At 38.7% G+C, this 27,601-nt stretch overlaps 1 protein-coding gene across 1 annotated transcript in view; it reads right to left on the bottom strand.

Annotated features, from left to right (window-relative positions):
• LOC140140532 (uncharacterized) overlaps nt 1–27,601 on the bottom strand; it is a 105,861-nt gene that overhangs the window by 35,897 nt on the left and 42,363 nt on the right. The window contains exons 10-19 of the mRNA XM_072162291.1: nt 27,034–27,194; nt 26,549–26,686; nt 25,884–25,982; nt 24,643–24,826; nt 19,816–19,987; nt 19,535–19,665; nt 18,208–18,426; nt 16,999–17,204; nt 14,136–14,358; nt 1,725–1,911 (exon numbers count right to left, since the gene is read on the bottom strand). Of these exons, the coding sequence (XP_072018392.1) occupies nt 1,725–1,911; nt 14,136–14,358; nt 16,999–17,204; nt 18,208–18,426; nt 19,535–19,665; nt 19,816–19,987; nt 24,643–24,826; nt 25,884–25,982; nt 26,549–26,686; nt 27,034–27,194 (1,720 nt within the window). The remainder of the gene's footprint in view (nt 1–1,724; nt 1,912–14,135; nt 14,359–16,998; nt 17,205–18,207; nt 18,427–19,534; nt 19,666–19,815; nt 19,988–24,642; nt 24,827–25,883; nt 25,983–26,548; nt 26,687–27,033; nt 27,195–27,601) is intronic.

Here is a 27,601-nt window from a genome sequence, read left to right as displayed (position 1 = left end):
AAAGACCTTGGCCCATATATTTACATCTGAACAGCAACGAGCCTCGTCTATCACTGATTTTGATAATTCTTTTGAAATAACAAAGCCATTTGAAGTCATTTAGAACTAGGAATTCAATTTTCGAGGCTTCTTTAGGCTCTCACATAAAGACCCCATTAAAAAAAGTTATATTCTCACCCAATTTCCCTCTCCCCAATTTAGATGCAAACAGTCTCTCTCTCTCACCCAATAACCTAGAGTCCGAAGTTTTCCGTTTTACGGAAAACGGAAGAAAATCACGGAATCGGAGGTACAACACGGAAAATGACATTTTTGAATGATATGACAAAAAATGTTAAAAGATAAGATAAATAAATGTTAAAAACAATCATGAGTTGTGTATGTTAACTTTTATGATAAACATACTGTTTAATAATACGAAATAAAGGTATATTACCAAGGCATGAACCCCCTATATCCCTCTAAACATCGTAATAGTCGGCCTATTATCGTGAAACTATTCCAATCGGAGCATATTGATCGCGATATTGAACACTAATATTGTGACATTAATATCATTGTTTATACATTTTAAGCTTTATTCATGACACGGATTTACAAATTTTACAACACGGATTACAACACGGAAAATGGATTTTAGAAAACGGTAAACTTCGGACTCTACAATAACCCCATATTTTATACATTTTGCTCTCACCGAATGCCAAAAATCATGCTCTCACCCTTATTACACAGCCCTACACCTATATCCATTTCATATTGAAGTACCACACGGTGCTGAAATGTCACCGCTTGGATACATTGGGATGAAAGCGGTTGGTTTCAAATAAAAAGGAATAAAGATCAGGTTACCATTTCGGTATTGTTTTGACTGTTGAGCTTGTTAGGAAATCATGTTGTGGGGGGTTGTTGGAGTAGTAGTATTTTATTTAGAATATACTTGCATATTTAATTCTTCAGTGTTTTCCAAGTGGACATATGATATAAAAAAAACTGTCGCTTGTAAATACCTGACAATATTGCATGCCTGGTTATTGATTTAACGGAAAATCTCCACGGATATCAGGTTTTAGGAGCAATTGAACTTATTAAATATGTTTAAGCGACACAAAAGTCACAGCGTATTGGGTGTTTTTATAAACCCAATAATTTTGTATTTCAAACAAAGTTGAAAAGCTAAATACGCACTCGGATTTCAAGGATTTTTTAAAGGTTAATGTTTCAAACAAGCCTATACGCACGGGGTTTCAAGTGTTTTTTTAAAGGTAAATGTTTTAAATTTAAATTAAATTTTAAACAAAATGTCAATTGCAACTATTAAGCTAGATTTTCCAGGGATAAGAGACCATCCATCCCTGGATCATACTCTCTTGATCGTAATAGCGCCATCTCTTGAAAAGCGTCGGTGTTTTTATTAATCCATTATTAATTTTTCATATTTAAACAAAGGATAATTGGGGCCTAGACGCACAAGATTTCATCTCGTGCATATTATTAAACAATAATAAAATCAAAACCAAGCAAGTTGTGTTTATATTTCTAAGCTGGGCATACTTTTAAGCAAAACAGATGCGAAGTAAATCTAGCAAGACCGAAATTAGAAGCTTTTTGCAAAGTCAAGCCAAATAATGGGCCACTGTCGTAGCGGGCACCCCAAAAAGTACACACAACTTTCCAAGCAATGCTAAACAATTTTATCTTTTCTGTCTGTGATTATGCCCTACCTGTTCCAAACACAACAATATTGAAGACCCAATCATCGGGCAGGTGATGCAAGGCTAACAAAGCAATCTTCTTGGCTTCTCTTAAACTCTCCCCTCTCATGGAATTGGAAAGGTCCAACATGAAAATGACTTCTGACTTCCCTTCAGTGTTGGCTTCAAATTCTGGGTAGAAGGTTAACATGCATGCCTGTAAAGAGAAGAATTGGATATGGAAAGTGGTCATTTTGGCAATTGACCTTTTCGATAAATCTCATAAGCCTTTGCGAGTACACCTGAGATGTCGTCACTTGACGTCAGTACGCGTCACGCCGATGCACATATCATTTAGCAAACATCCTTACTGCGCATGGCATGTCGGCGTGAAGTCAAATGACAACATCTGGGGTGTATTCGCAAAGGCTTATGGGATTTACCAAAAAGGTCAATCTACCACTTTTACCCAGGAGGGATAAACATGTTGCCGCGTGCCTCAAACATTTATAACGATCGCTTGATGAAATCTGCCCAAATCCGCCCAACATTATGGATGATTTAAGGTTAGTTACTGCCCAGTTTCATCTGATGCCGTCAAAAGAGATCCAAAACCAAACTTATTATGTGCTCTAAGGAACGTCATATAGCTGAACAATCTCTTATCCACAAACTACAGACTATTAACCTGCAAGGACTAAATACCAAGTTTGATCTTTTAAATTACAATTGGCTCTCTTGTTAACATTCCATGATTTACACCATAGCTTGTTCTGCATTTGTTTGTGTATTTGACACCATGGAACATATATTTTGTATATATTACATAATTTGTATTTTTGTATTTTTCTTCCTCTGTACCTGAAGAAGGGTTTTTACCAGAAATATTGAAGGGGCCATTTTGGCATTCAATATCACTTGCAGTTCACGCTCAATTTCATACACAAGCAGTCACTTTTGCAATCGGCAATTCAATCAGGAATAAACTACCATAGCATGGCAGATCACTGGGCCCATCATCATCGCCAAATTTTTGAGAATTGGGTCTGATGGCAAAAGGTCCTTGGAAAGAAGCACAACCCGCCAATGATGTTTGAAGGAGACATCAAAATTTGACTAATCTCTGTTTGGCAGAGAAATACAAACTACCATCATAACTGTTCAAGTTAAGCAGATAAATAGGGCTTGTATACAGAGAAATAGTACTTCAGAAGCAGATATCTCTGATCTCTGGATTCCATGGACCTTTTATTCCATTTTTCATCATACGAGCAAGAAAGTTCACGCATGGCTCCGTAAGAACAGACTGCTGGCAGAGACAATGAACTGTCCACACTGTCTATGTGACAACACCGAATCGGTTCATGCATCTTAATAAATGAAAAAGAGATCTGGACATCAAAAATTGGTGCTGTCAAAAAAACAGGGGCCATGAATGCTCTATAAGACAATATAATTTCTTCCAAGGGGGCCATTTTGGCTTTCAAGATCACTTACAGTTCACAATGAATTTCATACAAGCAGTCACTTTTTCAGTCGGCAATTCAACCAGGAATAAGCTACATAGCATGGCAGTTCAGTGGGCCCATCATCATCGTTGCCACTGCTTATGACACGCACATAGGTCGTCGGATGCTAACCTTGAAATCATACAAATTACCATCATGGCTGTTCATGTTAAGCAGACAAACAGGGTTTATATACAGAGAAAAAGTGCTAGGAGCAGATACCTCAACTTTCACCTGAATAAGCCTGTTATTCGTTTTTTGAACATTCTTAACTTCTTTGGTCTAGAACAACATGTCAACAAACCCACGCACAGATCAGGTAACATCCTTGATTTGATCATCACCCGTGAGAGTGAAGATTTGGTTAGATTCTGGGATGTTGGTCTTTATTATGGCTCAGATCACAAAATGATCAGTTGTGTCTTACAACAGAGAAAGCCTCCTGCTCTTAAAGTAACTTGCACTCTCAGGAATTATAGGAAGGTTGACCCTTCAGCCTTAACCAAAGATCTGCAGTCTGAAGTGAATCTTTTAGATTTAAACTCTGGTGATGTGAATGATCTTTACACGTGCTTTAATAATGCTTGCAGTAGTGTCCTTGACACTCATGCTCCTTCAACCACCAGGTCCCGCATCGTTCATCCCCGCCCTCCTTGGTTCACTGATGATTTATTAAGTGAGAAACAGGAGCAACGTCGTCTTGAACGAAGATGGCTTAAAAGTGGCAAAGTGGATGATAAGGAAAACTATCAAAAACAACATCTTCGGTACATTAAAATGTTAGACGACTCTAAAAAGAAAAATTTTACTGATGCATTATATAAAGCTGAGTCAAAAGAGACTTTTCGGACACTGGGTATATTGCTTAACCGCAATGAGAAGATTCTGCCTTCCCTATATACCCCTGATGTGCTTGGTAATAAATTCGCTGATGTTTTCATTGACAAAGTAGAAAATATTAGAAGTAGTCTTAAGTCAAGTAGATATAGTCAAAGTAATACATGTGTTAGCTCTTTGCCTACAATCGAGAATAGTTTTGACCATTTCACAGAGTTGACTCGGGGTGAGGTTCAATCTATCATCACGAAATGTGCTAACAAAAGTTGTAGCCTTGATATTCTTCCCACTCCGTTGTTGAAAAGCAATACTGATGTTGTGTTACCATGTATCACAAATATTGTTAATTCCTCCCTCAAAGAGGGCACTTTCCCTGAGGATCTCAAGCAGGCCATAGTTACCCCAATCTTAAAAAAGACCAATTTAGATTGGAACGACTTGAAAAATTATAGGCCTGTCTCAAACATAGGTTTCATTGGCAAGGTAATTGAAAAGGCTGCGATAATCCAGGTCAACGAGCACATGCAGGTTAATGATCTCGATGAGGTGTATCAATCGGCATATAAGAACATGCATTCCACCGAAACAGCATTGCTCAAGGTCACAAATGACATTGCGATGGCCCTTGATGAAAATAAGGCAGCCTTTTTAATAATGCTTGACCTCAGTGCTGCCTTTGATACCATTGACCATGATATCCTATTCCACCGGTTAGAAAATGGCTTTGGTATCAAAGGCACCGCTCTAAAATGGTTCCATTCGTACATGACTGGTCGTCAGTTCCGGGTATCTGTTGGTAATGTGTTCTCTGATTATTACGATCTAAAGTGTGGTGTCCCACAAGGGTCAATCATTGGCCCCAGAGTTTTTATATTGTATTCACAAAATGTTGCTTCAATTATTCGCCGTCATGGCTTACATTTTCATTGTTATGCTAATGATGTTCAGATCTATGCATTTTGTAATCCAAAGATTCCAGGTGATGCAGCTTGTGCGATTTTCAAACTGACTAGGTGTGTTGAGGAGCTCCGTAATTGGTTGAATGAAAATATGCTCAAACTTAATGACTCAAAAACAGAGTTTTTTATCGCATCATCTCCCCACAATATGCACAGACTTGCTGACACAAAGATTCAGATTGGCGAGGTTGAAATCACCCCCACATCCACAATCAAGAACTTGGGTGTTCATTTTGATTCTGCAATGACCATGTCTGATCATGTAACATCTGTGTGCAAGTCAATCAATTTCATCTTATGGAACTTGTCGAAAATACGTCGTTACATCACTAAGGAGGCATGCTCCAATGCCATGCGGCGCCGTCCTCTCCAAGCTAGATTACGCAAATGCGCTTCTAAGTTGTTGTAGAGGAAAGGATACCACCAGGCTTCAACGCCTTCAGAACAGAGCTGCCCGTATCATTTTCCAGGTTCCCCGTCGACACTCATCATCACCGTTGCTTAACTCTTTACACTGGCTTCCAGTTGACAAACGTATCCAATTCAAAGTTCTTCTTCATATCTACAAGACATTGAATGGTCTTTCACCAATCTACCTTGAGGAATGCGTTCAAACCCACAAACCGTCACGGGACGGTCTACGCTCATCAAAAGATCAGAGCCGCCTTACCATTCCAAGATCTCAGAAATGTATCGGTGATGGCTCCTTCAGTGTCTTCGGCTCACACCTCTGGAATAACATACCACTCTCAATAAGATCTTCTCCATCTGTTGACATTTTCAAACGCTCGCTCAAGACACATTTGTATTAATCTGTTGGTTTTTGTGTGTAGTTTTTAATATTGCTTGTTGCATAAGACCATGTAGTGTATAAGTTTTTTCTTTTGTAAAGCGCAATGAACATGTTTGGTATTGCGCTATAGTAAGCGCCGTATATTAATTAATTAATTAATTAACCTCTGAGGTCTGGATTCCATGTGCCTTTTATTCCATTTTTCATCATACAAGCAAGAAAGTTAACACGTGGCTCCGTAATGAGAATGGACTGCTGGCGGACACATGCAATGAACTCTGTCTATGTGACAACACCAAATCTGTTTCTGTCATGCATCTTAATAAATGGAAAAGAGATCTGGACATCAAAAATTGGCACTGTCAAAAAATCAGGGGCCATGAATGCTCTATAAGACAATATAATTTCTTCCAAGGGGACCATTTTGGCTTTCAAGATCACTTACAGTTCACAATGAATTTCACACACAAGCAGTCACTTTTGCAATCGGCAATTCAACCAGGAATAAGCTACCACAGCATGGCAGTTCAGTGGGCCCATCATCATCGACAAATTTTTGAGAATAGGGTCTGGCAGGAGGTTCTTGGAAAGGGAGACAACCCACAAATGTTTGAAGGAGACATCGAATAAGCTACCACAGCATGGCAGTTCATTGGGCCCATCATCATCGTTGGCACTGCTTATGACACGCACATCAGTCATCGGATGCTAACTTTGAAATCATACAAATAACCATCATGGCTGTGCAAGTAAAGCGGACAAATGGGACTTGTATACAGAGAAATAGTACATCAGAAGCAGATATCTTTGATCTCTGTATTTCATGGACCAATTTTATTCCATTTTTCATCATACAAGCAAGAAAGGTCATGCATGGCTCAGTAAGAACGGACTACTGGCGGAGACAATGAACTGTCCACACTATCTATGTGATAATACTGAATCTGTTTCTGTCATACATCTTAATAAACGGAAAAGAGATCCGGACATCAGAAATTGGCACTGTCAAAAAAACAGGGGCCATGAATGCTCTATAACTTATAAGACAATGTAATTTCTTCAAAGGGGCCATTGGGCTATTCCATTTGAAATTCACACTACACCTGTGGTAGGGTTTTGGAAATATCTTCCACAGGGGGAGTATGTTTTTCAAATGTAACTGGTCAGGGTTAATCATTTTGAAACCCATACCCCCCCCCTCCCCAATGTTATGGCTTTGCATATATTTTCCACAACTGGAGTGAGTATTTCAAATGGAAGTTACCCAATTGTCTATTCTATTTGAAACTCATACTCCCTCAGTGGAAGACTTCAAATGGAATAGCCTATTTTGGCTTTCAAGATCACTTACAGTTCACAATGAATTTCATACACAAACAGTCACTTTTGCAATATGCAATTGAATCAGGAATTAGCTACCACAGCATGGCAGTTCAGTGAGCCCATCATCATTGCCAATTACAGTTCACATGCCTAAGACAATATAATTTCTTCAAAGGGGGCCATTTTGGTTTTCAAGATCACTTACAGTTCACAATGAATTTCATACACAAGCAGTCACTTTTGCAATCAGCAAATCAGGAATTAGCTACCACAGCATGGCAGTTCAGTGAGCCCATCATCATTGCCAAATTTTTGAGAATTGAGTCTGGCAGGAGGTTCTTGGAAAGGGAGACAACCCGCATGTTTGAAGGAGACATCGAAATTGACTAATCTTTGTTCGGCAGAAAGACCAAATACGGCAAAGACAAAAGGGCAGGGATGAAGGTAATTTTAGACCATTCTAAATATATATTTATGTAGGTCTATATATTGTAATTATTTTCTTTTATAAATGCTCACTCTTCTGCAGTTTCAGCTACATAGTTAGATTTCAATTCACAATTTCAAAATAAAATGATAAGCTGACTGTGAATACTTTTTTGTGTCTGAAATATAATAGGTTTGGGTCTTTGGAATGGTGGAAAGGCAGAGCAACAGAATTATCATGTACCCTGTTGAGAAATGGGACCAAGAAACTCTTATACCAATCATAGAGCACCATGTAAAACCAGGGTCGGGCATATTCTCCGATGGGTGGCAGGCCAATAGCCTAAATGACTTAAAGGATATGAGCCCTTCAATGTATTGCATAAGTACCGCTGCAAGCAGATATATCGGTAAGTTTATGTATAAAATAGTAACATTGGTGACATTTTACACATTATTATTATTATTTTTATTCCGTTAGACATGGCTCATCGCCCATTTTATACTTTATTAGTTTATATATGTATTCAGTGCAGTGAAATACCCCAGACTCTAACATATCAATTTGCTCTGTTCTTGCAGTCCACCACATTTGGTCTTTGAAAAACCAATTGTTGGCAAGTGGTTAACTCTTCTGCAGGGTGAGTCACATTTGCAGGACACTATTATCCTTATAGACAACATGTGCAAGGGTGACGATGATGTTACTGGTCAAAAACTGAGTGAGGCAAATGAATGAAGCACTTCTTGATCTTAATGCAACCGGCTTAAGAGTATCTCCAGAATTGGATGATGACTCACCATGTATGTTGCAACACCATCCACTCCCATCTGAACTTGAATATGCCACAAATGCAGAGACCAGGGAAGAAGATGAAGATCAAAATGAAAGCATTAAAGAAAGTGATCAAGTAGAAGAGACTGAAAAAGGTAGCAAGTCAACCACAAACATCCACACCTAGCACCGGCCCGTCATGGCAAAGTAACAAGTCGCTAGATGAATTGAATAAAGGCGTGGAGGGAACACTAGGAAACCCAAAAGTCCGGAAAGTACCAATTTTGTCCGGAACAGGCGAGGTCTGTCCGTATTGGTCCACAAAAGTCCAGATAGCCAACACCTAAGAAGATAATTTAATTATCTCTTGTTCAGAGTTTGGTCACTTTGTCCACAAAAGTCCACAAGAGTCCGCAAAAGTCCGCAAAATCCTAGAGCATGTGATAGAGCTGCAGACATGAAGTCTGAGTTGGTCAAACCAGAAGTCTCACCCAGCTCCAGGCCATTGTTAAACTATTGATTTAAAGGGTCATAAAAATTCTGGCCCTGTTGGCTGTGAGCAGTAAAGTATTGATTGGAAATGGTCATGGTTGGTGATCATGATAAATGACAACTCACAAACTACAGAATTTTGAACAAATTCAGAGATGTTTTACACATTTTATTTCTTATTATAGTAAAGCTAGCAATAATTATGTCACATGTTTTGATCATGATCGAGTGAGTAGTGTTTTTGAGTTGACCCTACTCAGGAGTTACTTTTGTAAGATATCAAAACAAGAGGTGACGAAAAAAACCCGAACCAGAATTTTGCATTTTGGAGAATTTTTATGTAATTTATTTAAAATCATGTAAAAGTACAGATATTTAGGTTGAACATTTTAGAAAATAAGTTTTCAAAAAAATTTTCAGATTTTTTTTAGATTTTTCAGTTTTGGTGATATAGGGAATTTTTAGCCTCCAGGAAACTGGAAAACCAATACAAAAAATCGCCAGACAGACCAACCGTACTTGAAAGGTCCATCATGTTTTTTTCCCTGTCGCCTTATTTTAGTTTGTTTTTCACAAAATTGGTAATTTTTAATTTTCTTGGTTTTTTTTTAATTTCCACTCATTTGTGACATGATCAAGGGGAATGAGTCACATGTCGACCCTGATCGAAAATGAGTTTTACATATGTTTCTAAAGAGGATATTTAGAGCTTTCAGAAACTGAAAACCCCAAGTTGATATGACTTTTCTTTGTGAAGCTACATCACTTTATCAATCGCTGAAAACAATAGAAAACAAAAGAATTTTAACCCTTTCTTTGCCAATATCTCAAAATCAATGTTAGCGACATCCGACTCATTCCCCTTGATCGTGTCACATTTGATCTTGATTAATGTGACCTCATAGAATGTTATGAATGTTATGTGTACTTTTAAATCTCATCTTCTCTGCTTGAACACACCAGAAATGTCATACTGATTTCTGGCCGATGTGTTACCTAAGAAAGCTCTGTAGGCAATGAATATTTACAGAGTACAAGCTATTGTTTGATACAAAATTATTGGATGAAACAACAGGGCTGGCTAATTCTTGGCAACATGTAGACATGGATTTGAAAATGATTTTTAGGTTACCATGCAACATTCTTGCCTTAATCATGGGAAAAATAAATCAATCAAGTATTTTACAATGCTCTTTTTAAGTTGGCCTAAACAATGACCTAATTAATTATTTGACTAATTACTCAATCTTAAGGGATATATTTTCATATTTATGCATTCTTGATACGGAATGCAAAAAAGTAACTTAAAGCAATATTATAACATTATCATACAAAATAGATTAGCATTTCTTTGACATAAAATGTTAGTTTTTACTGTCAGGTATATCCCTTTATTTTTGAGCGAACAACTACGGCAAAGCAAAGAAAATTGGAATTTACTACCAGCCAGCATACATGTAAGCCAATACGTACCACTCCTTCGGTCATGTTGTGATACGACCCTTTGTTGTGTAGATCACCGCCCATGCACGCCGTGTAACGTACTGTCATGACTGTGCGTTATGAACATCGTGTATGCGTTCGACTAATAATTCCATCGTAATAATAAGGCGCGGTTCCGGCGCTTTATTCAAAATCTCGGATTTTCACAAAACTACAGCACCTAGAGTCTTGATTTTTGCAGGGTATATTGGTTTAATAAAGTACAATATAATCGTGTACAAAAATAAATTTTAAAAAATCAGTGAGGGCGTCCTCAATAGCAAATGTTATAATATGGCTTTAATTAACATTCAACTGACTTATAAGACACTTAATTGACAATACACTTGACTTAATCTGACAGCACTTGACTTGATCTGATCATGTTAAGTGGAATACAATAGTGAACAATTGATTTTGTGATCTAGTAAGTGTACACTGCAATATGGACCATTAAATGTAATCACTTGGCACCTTGTGGGCCTATCTCTGAATCCACTATTTCAATGGTTTCTGCAGAGGTGCTGTGTGAAAGAGTGGGGTTGCATGAAATTGGTCAAAAACAATGGTTTCTAACAATCTAAACAATTAAAAATGATAATGTGTAAAGAGGTAATTTTTAATCACCCACTTGAAATGTGAAGTTCATGACACAAAGGAGACACAGCTGGCTATTTGGTATACATCATTTACAAGTAGTTGATGTTTTGGTTCATAATATTTGTCATTGTTAAAATCAGGGGGTGGGAACTTAAAAATATATTTTGCAAAATTGATACAAAAATGGCAATTATCTTGGAAAAGATTCATCCCCAACATACTTCATTTTGTTTATGTTTATTTTATTTTAACCTGCAAAATGTTCAGTTCACTTGTAAATAGCAGAGGCAATTTTTATGGAAATTTGAAATAAAAGAATGTGAACACCAAAGACCATTTTATTATTCCATGCTTAGTGATTAAAATGAAACCTATTCCTGTCTTATAATTCTAACATTTTATCATCTTACAACCTGAGACAAAAAATATCTTTTGGTACCGGTATTTCAAATGTTGGCATAAGTGTGTTTTTTATGCAGGTCTGCAGTCTAAATATTAGGCAAAATCTCAATTTACTCACACACAGAAACATTACATCCCAACAAACACAAAATATTTTTTGCTCAAGTTTCTTGAAATATTTACACAAAAACATGATCAGAAACATTTATTAAACATTTCAAGATGTTTGTCTATTTTTCTATAAATATTTTTGAGAAAATGTTTATCTCAACCAATCTAAAACCACACATTTAATATTATAACATTTAAAAACAAAACAAATGTTGTGAAAATGTTTTGTATTTGCTGGGATATCATAACACACCAATAATATTTTGTAATTTTTCATAGAAAATAAACAGAAAATTCAAATAAAAAATTTGCATTTAACCATGGATATAGTAAAAACATGCAAAAAATAATCTGAATGTTAGGAAAATATTTTAGATTCAAACCATCCAGATAAAAAACCATGTTCAACCATGACCATTTCCAATCAATACTTTACTGCTCACAGCCAACAGGGCCAGAACTTTATGATCCTTTAAATAAATAGTTTAACAATGGCCTGGAGCTGGGTGAGACTTCTGGTTTGACCAGCTCAGACTTCATGTCTACAGCTCTATCACAAGCTCTAGGATTTTGCGGACTTTTGCGGACTCTTGTAGACTTTTGCGGACAAAGTGACCAGACTCTGAACCAGAGTTAATTGAATTATCTTCTTAGGTGTTGGCTATCTGGACTTTTGCGGACCAATACGGACAGACCTCGCCTGTTCCGGACAAAATTGGTACTTTCCGGACTTTTGGGTTTCCTAGTGGAATAACTACCAGCACCAGTAATGACAATTTGATAGATTTCACTAAGACAAGTTCAAGCAAGGGGAAGACAGTAAGGTCAAGGGTCACGAAACGGAGAATAGAACCAGTACACTCTCCCGTAGTGACACGTTCCCGTGGCCGTGGATCCGTTGCGCACAGTGGTTTCCCTGACATGCCAAGAAAAATGCTGAAATGTCCATCCGCATATGAACCATTAAACACTGATTCAGATTATCAATAAGCATTACTTTTGAAACGTTGGAGCTTAAATTAACCCCCTGAGCACTACCTGCAGATCTAACATTGCCTCTGATTGGTCAATTATGTGATATCTTCACTTTAATCACCAATCAGAATGGAGCTTTGCAAATAATTCACCCCAATTTTTTTGCGTGGCGAAATTATTCTAACAATGTTGCTGATTGGTCCAATTGATACTGAATCTTCATTTTGGCCAATCGGCAGGTAGTTCTCATGGGGTTAAATGGTTCAGGGAAAGTGGTTTGTTGGAAAAGGGGGAGAAAATAGTTAATACACCAGAGGCTACTGATTAACAAGTATGTGTTTTTTGTTACATCTTACGCCCAAGATTTTGCCTTTCAAATTGATACAAACCAGGCCAGAAAATAGGCCAATGTCATTAAAATTTTCTTTTACAAATAAAATACCCCAAAATATCAGTATGTTTTAAAAGCATTTGTTAGTAGAATTTTGTGTGTGATTGACACTTTAATTTGTATTTTGTTAAACTATTTCATTATGGTACAACAATGTAAGTTTAAGTACCAAGCATCTGAATTAAGCTTATTGACAAGAGTTTGAGTCAGGAGTGGAAAAACGGGGATAACATAAGCACATTAATTCTGCCGCACTGGATCTTAAAATCTTAGAAAGCTTTGAGAAATAATGTTATTTTTTGTGTGTAATATTATGTTGTGATAGAATAGCAATAACAATTGAACTGTGCTGGGACCACTGCTGTTTTTGCTTTTTATCAACAATCTGCCAAACAACATCATGTCTTCAGTGCGCTTATTCGCAGATGACTGTGTTCTGTACCACACTATTGTTAAGCCTGTAGATGCAGAACAGCTCCAACACGACCTTGACACTTTCCAAAACTGGGAGAAGCAGTGGCAAATGGAATTCAACAGTGATAAATGTTTCTTATGAAAGTTACTCACTCCACTTAGACGCTGACCTCTATGTACAATGTAAAAAAAAATGTAGGAGAACAACTTTGCAAGAAATCACACTTATCTTGGGGTGGATTTGTCCAACGATCTCAAGTGGAACCACCAAGTTAACAAGGTGAAAGCTTCTGCCAAACGAAGTTTAGGTTTCCGCAGGAGGAATATTTCTTCTTGTTCTAGAGACACCAAAGTTAGGGCATTCAACACCCTTGTAAGACCTCACTTGGAATACAGTTCAACTGTTTGGGATCCATACACACAAGACCATATCAATCAGCTTGACAAAGTCCAGCGTCAGGGTGCTAGGTTTGTCTGCAATGACTATGACTACAACGACTATCCTTCAGACATGATTACTAAACTGAAATGGGAGCCTCTGAGGAGAGTGCAAAGATTCATGATGCGCCACAAGGCTATAATAGTCACCTGTCCATCCCAGCTAACAAAATCCTGCACCCTACTACACATCCGTCCCATTACACCAATGACCATACATTCCAAAGAATACAGACCAGGAAGGATAGTTACAAATACTTGTTCTTCTCACACACAGTGGTTGATTGGAACAATTTGCTATACGACATCATCTCTACAGAGAAACAAAATCTCTTTCAAGACAAAGTTGCATAAGCACTTAAGAGAATAACAATTTTTTATGCGCACTCACATTCTTGTCCGGATTACTTCACCAGTTGCTGAGCAACAAAAGGAGTGCTGGGCAGTACCAGAATCAGAATCAAATATGGACATAAATTGTTCCTTTATGTGTTAGTCATCTTAACTTTGCTTACCTGACTATCTTTCTTAGATGGGTGGCGCTCTACCCACATGCGAGGTACGTGAATCTCTGCCAATCCAATCTGAAGCTGAAAGCCATCATCCAACCTGGTGCAACCATCAGCCAATGCTACTGTAGCTTTGCTTGCTGTGCGCTTGATTCTGATTGGATGAGTGGGGGATTCCAGAGTTCGAATGTCATAGGGCATCTCTATAGCAACCTCCACAGACAGATTGCTGTTGGAAAATTAAAGTGATGGAAAGGGGAAGTCAAAAGAGAATCACATTTGTGACCAGCTCCAACAAAACCCGGAACAAGTCGCCAGACATGTTTTTGAGTTACAGGCCTTTAAAGATGACATTCCCATAAAAAAAAAATCAAAAGAGTTTTAGTTAATCAATAATTAACAGTTGAACTATGAAAATCCCTATTCTATACTCTGTAAGGCAGGAACTAATTGGCCCATTACTCAGAATAGCAATTTGGCAAAAATATCAAGGTATCATTTACAAAATTATCCATACCTTGAAAAGTATTGATGCTATTTATATAATTTTAGTATCATTTTAAAGCTTATTGTCTAGTGCTTAGATTTTTATTAAAATCATGAAATGTCAAAAATGTGACTTGTTCCTGGTTTTGTCAAAGCGGGTCACATATCAGTACATCTGGACAAGTGAATTTGTTATAGGCAGGATAAAGAACACTTTTATCACAACAAAAGTTATAATATACAGTGTTTATATTTCTACCACAAGTATATCTACAGTTTATGGGAGAGAAGAACGGCAGTTGTTAACATTTTGAGAGTGTGCACAGCATAAACATGGAAGTGGGGTTTTGATTGGCTGATTCAATCGTCTGACAAACATTACAACAGACTGATAAGCTGATTGGCCGATTAAATGTTAAAACGTTGGTCGGCGCACACAAAGCTCCACGTATGTCGCTCATTAACAGGGCGCTGGCGTCAATCTGACCAAGGGACTGGCGTACTTCTCTGAAACCAATTGTAAGTTATGCTCTTTCATGCCTTTGTTTATCTTGACTGTCTTCAGATCAGTCTGAGTAATCCCCTTGATAGTCTTGCATCTTTCTTCAGATAAGCTGGTTTATATCTGTCAGCAGTGACCTCTAATGTATACTTTTAGCATCATAACAACGCCTTTGAGAGGTCAGAGTGACCTTACCCTTTCATTTCTTTTAATTGTCTATTTTGACCAGGATGCAGAATTTTTTTGTGGGTGGTGTGGAATTCCAAAATATGGGCCTTCTCCCAAAAAATCACTTGCATGCAGAGAGTGGACTTTACCACTCCCCTAAAAATCTTCTAATTTGGACCTTCTTGGACATTTGTGCAATTTTTTTACCATGAAAAGTGTTTTTGGGGAGGGCTTTTTCTTGACTGTCTTCATATCTGCCTGCATGAGTAGCATCTGAAAGTGATTACATTAAAGGAGCTGCAGTGCCTACTATACCAGACACTGGTTTATATATGTCTGCAGTGACATCTAAATGAACTTACCCTTTCATTTCTTTGTCTACTTTGACTGTCTTCAGGTCTGTCTGAGTAACCTCTGACAATGCTGCATCTTTCGTCCAAAGAGCTACACTGCCTATACACCAAACACTTGTTTATATCTGTCAGCAGTGACATATAAGTACATCTAAATGATCTTACCCTTTCATTTCTTTGTCTTCTTGACTGTCTTCAGGTCTGTCTGAGTAACCTCTGAAAGTGCTGTATCTTTCTTCCAAGGAGCCACACTGCCTACTACACCAAACACTGGTTTATATCTGTCTGCAGTGACCTCTAAAGTACATCTATCTTACCCTTTCATTTCTTTGTCTATCTTGACCGTCTTCAGATATGTCTGTGTAACCTGTGACAGTGCTGCATCTTTCTTCCAAGGAGCCACACTGCCTGGTAAACCAACCACTGGTTTATATCTGTCAGCAGTGACATCTATATGAACTTACCCTTTCATTTCTTTGTCTATCTTGACCGTCTTCAGATCTGTCTGTGTAACCTCTGACAGTGCTGCATCTTTCTTCCAAGGAGCCACACTGCCTGGTAAACCAACCACTGGTTTATATCTGTCAGCAGTGACATCTATATGAACTTACCCTTTCATTTCTTTGTCTATCTTGACTGTCTTCAGGTCTGTCTGAGTAACCTCTGACAATGCTGCATCTTTCTTCCAAAGAGCTACACTGCCTATACACCAAACACTTGTTTATATCTGTCAGCAGTGACATATAAGTACATCTAAATGATCTTACCCTTTCATTTCTTTGTCTACTTGACTGTCTTCAGGTCTGTCTGAGTAACCTCTGAAAGTGCTGTATCTTTCTTCCAAGGAGCCACACTGCCTACTACACCAAACACTGGTTTATATCTGTCTGCAGTGACCTCTAAAGTACATCTATCTTACCCTTTCATTTCTTTGTCTATCTTGACCGTCTTCAGATATGTCTGTGTAACCTGTGACAGTGCTGAATCTTTCTTCCAAGGAGCCACACTGCCTGGTAAACCAACCACTGGTTTATATCTGTCAGCAGTGACATCTATATGAACTTACCCTTTCATTTCTTTGTCTATCTTGACCGTCTTCAGATCTGTCTGTGTAACCTCTGACAGTGCTGCATCTTTCTTCCAAGGAGCCACACTGCCTGGTAAACCAACCACTGGTTTATATCTGTCAGCAGTGACATCTATATGAACTTACCCTTTCATTTCTTTGTCTATCTTGACCGTCTTCAGGTCTGTCTGAGTAACCTCTGACAGTGCTGCATCTTTCTTCCAAGGAGCCACACTGCCTGGTAAACCAACCACTGGTTTATATCTGTCAGCAGTGACATCTATATGAACTTACCCTTTCATTTCTTTGTCTACTTTGACTGTCTTCAGGTCTGTCTGAGTAACCTCTGACAATGCTGCATCTTTCTTCCAAGGAGCAACACTGCCTGGTAGACCAAACACTATCTTATCTCCATCTACAGATAACTCTGCCATGTAAACTATCTTGATAACCACAGTTGTCTTTGGGGGAAGGTTACCTACACTCACTGTGAACACATCCTGCAATAAAAAGATACAACTTTAAGTGATTTCCTCCGAGAAACTATGGTCAATTCTAGGACATTCACAGAGTACAAATAAAGGGCTCCTTTCTCCTTAGTGTATAAACAAGTAATCAAGTTATAAATAATCTGCAAGTATCATAGTTGATGGACACACCTCTACCCACACACCCCCACACACACCCACACCTATTCACCCCCTCAGACAATCTAAAATTGAATTAAAAATGCACAACTTCTAGAAGCTACTGATGCAGCTGACTTTGATCAAATGCCCCATGACGCAAGAACCACACGGTCTGAATTTGAGGAAATATTTAGCGCAGGTTGTAAAGAAGAACAGCACATACCTCAAAAGACGTGTCCAGGGCCAATGTATCAACCAATATAATCTTCATTCAATATGGATATTATATTGGATCCTTATATTATACAGCTGCAATGTACATGCTTTGTACATTGCAAAATCCAAGAGAGAAACAAACTTTCATTTTACGACACAAGACACTCATTTCCTCTTCATGGTATCATAATTATGATTTATGAATTAGGGTTCATAGAATTAAGGGCATGAATGACTGTTTAGGCCCGAGGCAGACCTGTTCATACATTCTTGAACATTCAGTAATTCGCTGTCGTAGTGCACCTTACTCATTGGTTACTGCTCCAAGCCTGGACTCGTACACCTGTTCCGAATATTAATATGCCATAGGCTTTGTGTTGTGTTTATTTCGATCAATGGTTCGTAACGAAGAAAGCATGATCCAATTGGCCTAGCAACGGTCATATTCTAATGTACACTTCGATAGCGAATTATATTTTATCAAAATTATAACAAAACATATATGCAACTTGATTATTGAATATGTGCACAATTTGTGCCGTTTTTCTATCCTGCAATAGTCAAGCAGCTGGGCATTATAACATTGTTTATGACCGGCTCTCAACCTATTACGCAATAGATAACATGCTTTATGAACGTTGAGTCTACCGCTACTTACTGGTGTTTCTTCATCCATAAGATAAGCTCCATGTCCCTTGCTGATTGCTTCTTTGTATTCCTTGTGGGCTGTTTCTTTCTCTTTCACTTCCCCTATGATATGCTTGTCATTAATGAAAGCTTCAAATCCACACACTGCTGCCATGTCATCCAGGGGGAACACATACTTAGCTTCTATCGGGTCATCGTTTTCATTGGTGTACACTTGGAAGACTACAACCTAAACATTAAAACAGAAAATGTGAAAGAGGTACAAAGAAATGGAATGAGGAATAGTAGGGAGGAATGAGGTGAAATATAAGAAGGAAGAAAAGAAGAATGGTGGAGGAATATAGGAAAAGGGAGAAGGGGGAAAGCACAAAGTGGGGACCGGAAAAGAGATGAAAGACAAGGAGAGTGACAAAGTGGAGGTGAGAGTGGAAAAGGGGGAATATGAGAGGAACCAATAATAGTGTAGAGAGAGATGGAAGAGATAGAATAGAATAAAAAAATAATAATAATAAATGTTGGTGATTTAACATGCGCTTCAGCTAGGCATGACCTAATCATCAGCAAACTTCAACAATTATTCTGCTGCCATTAGGATATATCAGAATCATTTCCGCTTCCACAAGTCCGCAATTGATGCGCAGGTACTCTAAGCTGACTTAGATTGTGATTACCCCCAGCAGCTCCCTATTTTACACATGGGTGGAGTGAAGCAATTGGGATTAAGCTATCTTGCTCAAGGACAAAGATAAAGAGAAGATCCTCATGAAGCACTCATAATAAAATACAACCATCATCTTTGCTCATCTGATGCTAATGTTAATATGATACAGATTGAGATTACATAAATTGAGATTACAATTATTTAAGTAAGGAACTTGGGCTTTACATCTGCACTGCAGTCAAGTCCAGTAAGGTCTAAAAAAAAGCTTTCTCTGAATCTGCCATACCTACAATATATGGGAAATCAGATTTTGCTATCTAGCTGTACGATATTGACCCATTTGGTGGGGCTGTATTAAGTTATAAAAAAAAATGAGAAAATTTGCTACTGAAGTACAAAAGATGCTATTATTAAAAAACTCATGCTTAGTACACTAGCCTTTTCCGCCTGAACATGCAAGAGACATTTTTTGTTGCCCATGTTTCTGAAACAAACAAAAAAATCCTTTCTCTCAATTTGGCTGCATTTAGCCCAATAGAAAAGAAAACTCTAATTAGTGACACTTGTTGGTTGCTAAAAAACAGTAAACCATGTTGGATGTAGTACAATACTGGGTCATCAGTCAAGGACTGAATATCATCCAGATCTTGATATCTTATGAATATCTGATACTCACCTCTGCAGCCAAGTCCAGTAATTTAGCCCTGACATGGACAGCTTTCAGTGGCACTGGTTGATCACTATTAGACAATAGACCAGCTTGGACTTTGGACAGTGGGTCAGTAATGGACTGCACATCATTCAGATCTGAAAATATTTGAAAATTTAGACAATTTTTATTTATGGCCCCAGATCTGAATTTACGGGACAAATACAGAAATTAAAGTTACACCTCCGACTTTTAGCAACTGTGATTTGATTTGCATAGTAATAAGGTGACATTCCCAGGTTTCTTACCAACTTTGTCTCCCGATATCATCTCAACGTTCGAGTCATCATGATCCAAGATGGCTGCCGTCCCCATGGAAACATGGCCATTGAGATGTTTAGGTTTGTCTGCTGGCAATGTGAATTCTACAAGATAGCGTATCCGCTGTTGAGTTGTATCATATACTGCAAATTCATCATCCTAAAAATAAAATGAAATACATTTTAAATACAATACACAGATATTGCATAATTTGTTTCATCAATTTCACTTCTACGGAGAAATACCCAGCATAGCAGTTAATAGCACATAATTGGTCGTGATTGGTTTGCAACATCTTGCTACAGAGTCATGTTAAACATCAAGCGTGTGGATCAGATCCCAAATGAAACCATCTACAATCTGACCAACACCACTCCACTGGTTGCCAGAGTCAAGATTCATCAACTCAAATTTCTCGGCCATATACTGCGTCTTGAAGATGACGAGCCTGTGAAAGAATATGCCCTTTATATTCCACCACATGGGAAGAGGAAACCGTGATGGACGCGGACACTGTACTTACAGTATGTACAGCACCTCCTGGGAGATACTGAAGGAATGCTGCAGCCAAACAAAATTGTTTCGCTTGCCCAAGATCGCAACAGTTGGAGAAAGCTTGTAGTTGCCTGCTCCGCAACCGACTGATGATGATGATGGTCGTGAGGTTATCTTGTAAATGCCACAAACAAATTACCCTGAAATTTGAAGCCTTATAAACTCTGTTACAATGATATGCTTGCAGATAGCTCTGTCAGGTACAAAAAGGTACTTCTTGACATCTGAATATTTTCCATACAGAGCTCCTTTGACTCCATGGACACTGTGATAGCCTTCTGTCAGTTCCTTGTGGTACTTGTTGACATCTGGACATTGTCCTTACCTTGAATTCTGAAGGATACCGCCCTGTTCCTTTGACTCTATGAACACCAATGAGCACTATGATATTCTTGTGGGGTTTCTGTCAGTTCCTTGTGGTACTTGTTGACATCTGGACATTGTCCTTACCTTGAATTCTGAAGGATACCGCCCTGTTCCTTTGACTCCATGAACACCAATGAGCACTATGATATTCTTGTGGGGTTTCTGCAGTTCCTTGTGGTACTTGTTGACATCTGGACATTGTCCTTTCCTTGAATTCTGAAGGATACCGCCCTGTTCCTTTGACTCCATGAACACTAATGAGCACTATGATATTCTTGTGGGGCTTCTGTCAGTTCCTTGTGGTACTTGTTGACATCTGGACATTGTCCTTTCCTTGAATTCTGAAGGATACCGCCCTGTTCCTTTGACTCCATGAACACTAATGAGCACTATGATATTCTTGTGGGGCTTCTGTCAGTTCCTTGTGGTACTTGTTGACATCTGGACATTGTCCTTACCTTGAATTCTGAAGGATACCGCCCTGTTCCTTTGACTCCATGAACACTAATGAGCACTATGATATTCTTGTGGGGCTTCTGTCAGTTCCTTGTGGTACTTGTTGACATCTGGACATTGTCCTTACCTTGAATTCTGAAGGATACCGCCCTGTTCCTTTGACTCCATGAACACCAATGAGCACTATTTTTGTGGGGTTTCTGTCAGTTCCTTGGGGTACTTGTTGACATCTGGACATTGTCCTTACCTTGAATTCTGAAGGATACCGCCCTGTTCCTTTGACTCCATGAACACCAATGAGCACTATTTTTGTGGGGTTTCTGTCAGTTCCTTGGGGTACTTGTTGACATCTGGACATTGTCCTTACCTTGAATTCTGAAGGATACCGCCCTGTTCCTTTGACTCCATGAACACCAATGAGCACTATGATATTCTTGTGGGGTTTCTGTCAGTTCCTTGGGGTACTTGTTGACATCTGGACATTGTCCTTACCTTGAATTCTGAAGGATACCGCACTGTTCCTTTGAGTCCATGAACACCAATGAGCACTATGATATTCTTGTGGGGTTTCTGTCAGTTCCTTGTGGTACTTGTTGACATCTGGACATTGTCCTTACCTTGAATTCTGAAGGATACCGCACTGTTCCTTTGAGTCCATGAACACTAATGAGCACTATGATATTCTTGTGGGGCTTCTGTCAGTTCCTTGTGGTACTTGTTGACATCTGGACATTGTCCTTACCTTGAATTCTGAAGGATACCGCCCTGTTCCTTTGACTCCATGAACACTAATGAGCACTATGATATTCTTGTGGGGCTTCTGTCAGTTCCTTGTGGTACTTGTTGACATCTGGACATTGTCCTTACCTTGAATTCTGAAGGATACCGCCCTGTTCCTTTGACTCCATGAACACCAATGAGCACTATTTTTTTGTGGGGTTTCTGTCAGTTCCTTGGGGTACTTGTTGACATCTGGACATTGTCCTTACCTTGAATTCTGAAGGATACCGCCCTGTTCCTTTGACTCCATGAACACTAATGAGCACTATGATATTCTTGTGGGGCTTCTGTCAGTTCCTTGTGGTACTTGTTGACATCTGGACATTGTCCTTACCTTGAATTCTGAAGGATACCGCCCTGTTCCTTTGACTCCATGAACACCAATGAGCACTATTTTTGTGGGGTTTCTGTCAGTTCCTTGGGGTACTTGTTGACATCTGGACATTGTCCTTACCTTGAATTCTGAAGGATACCGCCCTGTTCCTTTGACTCCATGAACACCAATGAGCACTATTTTTGTGGGGTTTCTGTCAGTTCCTTGGGGTACTTGTTGACATCTGGACATTGTCCTTACCTTGAATTCTGAAGGATACCGCCCTGTTCCTTTGACTCCATGAACACCAATGAGCACTATGATATTCTTGTGGGGTTTCTGTCAGTTCCTTGGGGTACTTGTTGACATCTGGACATTGTCCTTACCTTGAATTCTGAAGGATACCGCACTGTTCCTTTGAGTCCATGAACACCAATGAGCACTATGATATTCTTGTGGGGTTTCTGTCAGTTCCTTGTGGTACTTGTTGACATCTGGACATTGTCCTTACCTTGAATTCTGAAGGATACCGCACTGTTCCTTTGAGTCCATGAACACTAATGAGCACTATGATATTCTTGTGGGGCTTCTGTCAGTTCCTTGTGGTACTTGTTGACATCTGGACATTGTCCTTACCTTGAATTCTGAAGGATACCGCCCTGTTCCTTTGACTCCATGAACACTAATGAGCACTATGATATTCTTGTGGGGCTTCTGTCAGTTCCTTGTGGTACTTGTTGACATCTGGACATTGTCCTTACCTTGAATTCTGAAGGATACCGCCCTGTTCCTTTGACTCCATGAACACCAATGAGCACTATTTTTGTGGGGTTTCTGTCAGTTCCTTGGGGTACTTGTTGACATCTGGACATTGTCCTTACCTTGAATTCTGAAGGATACCGCCCTGTTCCTTTGACTCCATGAACACCAATGAGCACTATTTTTGTGGGGTTTCTGTCAGTTCCTTGGGGTACTTGTTGACATCTGGACATTGTCCTTACCTTGAATTCTGAAGGATACCGCCCTGTTCCTTTGACTCCATGAACACCAATGAGCACTATGATATTCTTGTGGGGTTTCTGTCAGTTCCTTGGGGTACTTGTTGACATCTGGACATTGTCCTTACCTTGAATTCTGAAGGATACCGCACTGTTCCTTTGAGTCCATGAACACCAATGAGCACTATGATATTCTTGTGGGGTTTCTGTCAGTTCCTTGTGGTACATGTACTTGTTGACATCTGGACATTGTCCTTACCTTGAATTCTGAAGGATACTGCCCTGTTCCTTTGACTCCCATGAGCAGCAATGAGCACTGTGATATTCTTGTGGGGCTTCTGTCAGTTCCTTGTGGTACTTGTTGACATCTGGACATTGTCCTTACCTTGAATTCTGAAGGATACCGCACTGTTCCTTTGAGTCCATGAACACCAATGAGCACTATGATATTCTTGTGGGGTTTCTGTCAGTTCCTTGTGGTACTTGTTGACATCTGGACATTGTCCTTACCTTGAATTCTGAAGGATACCGCCCTGTTCCTTTGACTCCATGAACACTAATGAGCACTATGATATTCTTGTGGGGTTTCTGTCAGTTCCTTGTGGTACTTGTTGACATCTGGACATTGTCCTTACCTTGAATTCTGAAGGATACCGCCCTGTTCCTTTGACTCCATGAACACTAATGAGCACTATGATATTCTTGTGGGGTTTCTGTCAGTTCCTTGTGGTACTTGTTGACATCTGGACATTGTCCTTACCTTGAATTCTGAAGGATACCGCCCTGTTCCTTTGACTCCATGAACACTAATGAGCACTATGATATTCTTGTGGGGTTTCTGTCAGTTCCTTGTGGTACTTGTTGACATCTGGACAGTGTCATTACCTTGAAATCTGAAGCATACAGCTCTGTTCCTTTGACTCCATGAACACTGTGATATCTATCCTTGCAGAGAGTATGTCAGTTCCTTGTGGTACTTCTTGACATCTGGATATTTCCTTACCTTGAAATCTGAAGGATACAGCTCTGTTCCTTTGACTCCATGAACACTATGATATCCTTGTGGGGCTTCTGTCAGTTCCTTGTGGTACTTCTTGACATCTGGACATTTCCTTACCTTGCAATCTGAAGGATACTACTCTGTTCCTTGGACTCCATGAATACTATGATATCCTTGTGGGGCCTCTGACAGTTCCTTGGGATACTTATTAACATCTGGACATTTCCTTACCTTGCAATCTGAAGGATACAGCTCTGTTCCTTTGACTCCATGAACACTATGATATCCTTGTGGAGCTTCTGACAGTTCCTTGTGGTACTTCTTAACATCTGGACATTGTCCTTACCTTGAAATCTGAAGGATACAGCTCTGTTCCTTTGACTCCATGGACACTGTGATATCCTTGTGGAGCTTCTGACAGTTCCTTGTGGTACTTGTTCACATCTTGACATTTTCCAAGTGCTACTTCATTGATGGTCATCAGTCTTGTACCAGTTGTCTGACTTGCTGCAGAATATTTGGCACTTGTGCTGTGAAAGGGTTTGGAAATAATTCAAAATCTTATATGACAAAAAGACTTCTAAAATGATATTATTGTATTAGCAATGAGTACCTTTATTTTACACTCTGTTTGATTATGCCTTCAAATTGAAATGACAAAATTAATATGGTTTACATCTTAAGCTTTAAAAACCTGCAGGCAAACATACACAGTTAAACACCCACCCCTGCCTTTGATTGACAAAAAAATGATACATAAACTGGCCTCAAAAAGAAACTTATAATTTTCACAAGGTCATATCTTAAAATCCTCTCCATAAAAAATGAACAAAAATTGAACAAAGGATTAGTTCAATACTCTACTCTAAACTGGTCAGTAACCAAGCAGTTGTCCAAATGACACAACAGCAAAATGCACTGACATGGAACACATTCCTGGACCAAAATTCACAGCCCAACAGATTTCTTTTGTTGGGTGCCAATTATTCGCCTGTGAATGTGGTCCCGGAAGCTGTTCCGTGTCAGCGCATTTTACTGTTGTGTCAGTTGGACAACTGCTTGGTTACTGACATGTGTTTAGAGTAGAGTATTGAAGTTATCCTGTGTGTAATTTTTGTTCATGTACAGGCGAATAAGTGGAACCCAGCCAAAGAAATCTGTTGGGCTGGGAATTTTGGTCCAGGAAGGTGTTCCATGTCAGTGCATTTTGCCGTTGTGTCAGTTGGACAACTGCTTGGTTACTGACATGTGTTAAGAGTAGAGTATTGAAGTAATCCTGTGCGCAATTTTTGTTCATTTTTATGGAGAGGATTTTAAGATATGACCTTGTGAAAAATTATAAGTTTCTTTTTGAGGCCAGTTTAGTATGAATCGTAATATTTACATGACGTTAATCATACAAAGTTGGTGAGAAACTTGTTGTACGACTTGCAAGCTTTCATTTAGGAATAACTATAGAATACCCACCACATCCTAAAGCTAATCCTAATATACTGATTGCCAAGGATATTCTATAGTATGTCCATACAATCATCCCCCTTCCCTTTCCTCACACCTCCCCCTCCACTATACTGTCTTTATCCTTACCTAGAACTGTTAGCAAAGTATATAGCACTCCCTAGCATACCAGCGTCAGTTCTCTCTCCTCCAAAATCATCTACGACTATCTTGGGTAGAAGCAAACCCCTATGGTAAATAAAACATATAAGACCATAAATTTATTGAAAGTGGGTGGCCCAACACATGTTATTTTATACACTGAATCCATCATACAATCATTCTTAAACCAAGTTTAGAGTTAAATTGCTTCAGCAGATTGAATTCTATAAGCAAAAATGTATATCACAATGACCTATAGAACAGTATTACATAACTTCCAGGGTGGTGCATGGCCAAAGTAACTTATTTTTGTCCATATTGCCCCTTAGCTAACAAAACATGTTTTAGACCTAAAATTTCACTGGAATTATGAGAAGAATATGAAGTTTTACATGATACCAAAAGCTGCATTTTGATGGGTAAGTGAGGAAGGATGAGACTGTCAATCAGGTCACCCATCTTTAACTGTCTCTTGTCTTTCTCTTCATCAGTCCATCTCTATCCATCAATATTACACAACAGAAAATGTCAGATTTTTACTTTATTTACCAAATGATCCAACTGAAGCTCATCCAGCTTACACATTTTAAGTTTTGTTAACTTTTGTTTGATGTAAAATTCAAGAAACTATAAAGAGTACTTTTAAAACCTACCTGGATAATATACCCACAAAATTGGTTGGTCTTGAAGCATGGAATAACATCTTCTTGTTGCCAAGGTGACTGGCAAAGCTGGTCTCTTCCACAGCTCTACTCACTGCATATATATGGCTAATTTCTATATTGTCACTTCTGAAAGTAGATTGTATATAAACCAAGGAGAAAGAAAATCAGTTTTAACAGTCTCTACCAAAGCTCTGCAATGCATTTATATGTTTACAAGATGATTAAAAAAGAAGTAAACTCATGTCTGTGGCACATTTGTACGAAATCTAGAAGGAATCCACTGTAAATGAAAATATCATTGAAAAGAGCAGATTCTGAACGTCTAAAAACTATTGCATTTGCTTACATCAAACCCGAGTTGTACTCATTTTAATTATATAAAACCACCTATTTTTCATGGAGCTGTATGTATTATGGTTTATTATCAGCACTGTGGTGCCCTACGCCACATTATTAACATGCATGGTACCTACCCAGTCTGAGATGACAGCACCACATTCTTGATATCATTGAATTCATGGTGATTTTCTGGCAAGCTTTCTATATGGCAACGTAAGGCATGATACTTAGCATCTAAACTGCTGCGTGTAGACCAATTGGTGGCTTCACTTACACCAACAATGTCTTTAACAAGCTGCAAAGAGTGTAATTACATAATGGGAATTACTACTGAGTGAGAAAAAGACTTTTCAAATACTAAACATTAAGAGTGGCAAATTCAAAGTTGTAATAGTTTTATATTAATAGTTTTATAGTATACAAATATTGACTGCTATGAGGGGCATGGTTAAAATTATAGGCCCAAGGTGATCTCAAAACCATGACTATGCCCCGGGCGTGGCCGAGGGCATAGTCATGGTTTTGAGATCACCATGGCCTATAATTTTAACCATGCCCTAATAAAAGCAGTCAATATTTGTTTTATATAAAATCTTAAGATTCTTGTCATCTGTTTGGTTAAATGCATCGATTTTGGGAAGAGAAATTAATAGTTTCAATGCGAACGGCACACAGATTACAATCTGCGATTTTTGCGTATTT

This window comes from Amphiura filiformis, chromosome 19 (assembly GCF_039555335.1).
Source record: "Amphiura filiformis chromosome 19, Afil_fr2py, whole genome shotgun sequence".
Lineage (NCBI taxonomy): Eukaryota > Metazoa > Echinodermata > Ophiuroidea > Amphilepidida > Amphiuridae > Amphiura > Amphiura filiformis.
The sequence above is the reverse complement of the archived record's forward strand: the minus strand, read 5'-3'. Positions and strand labels throughout refer to the sequence as shown.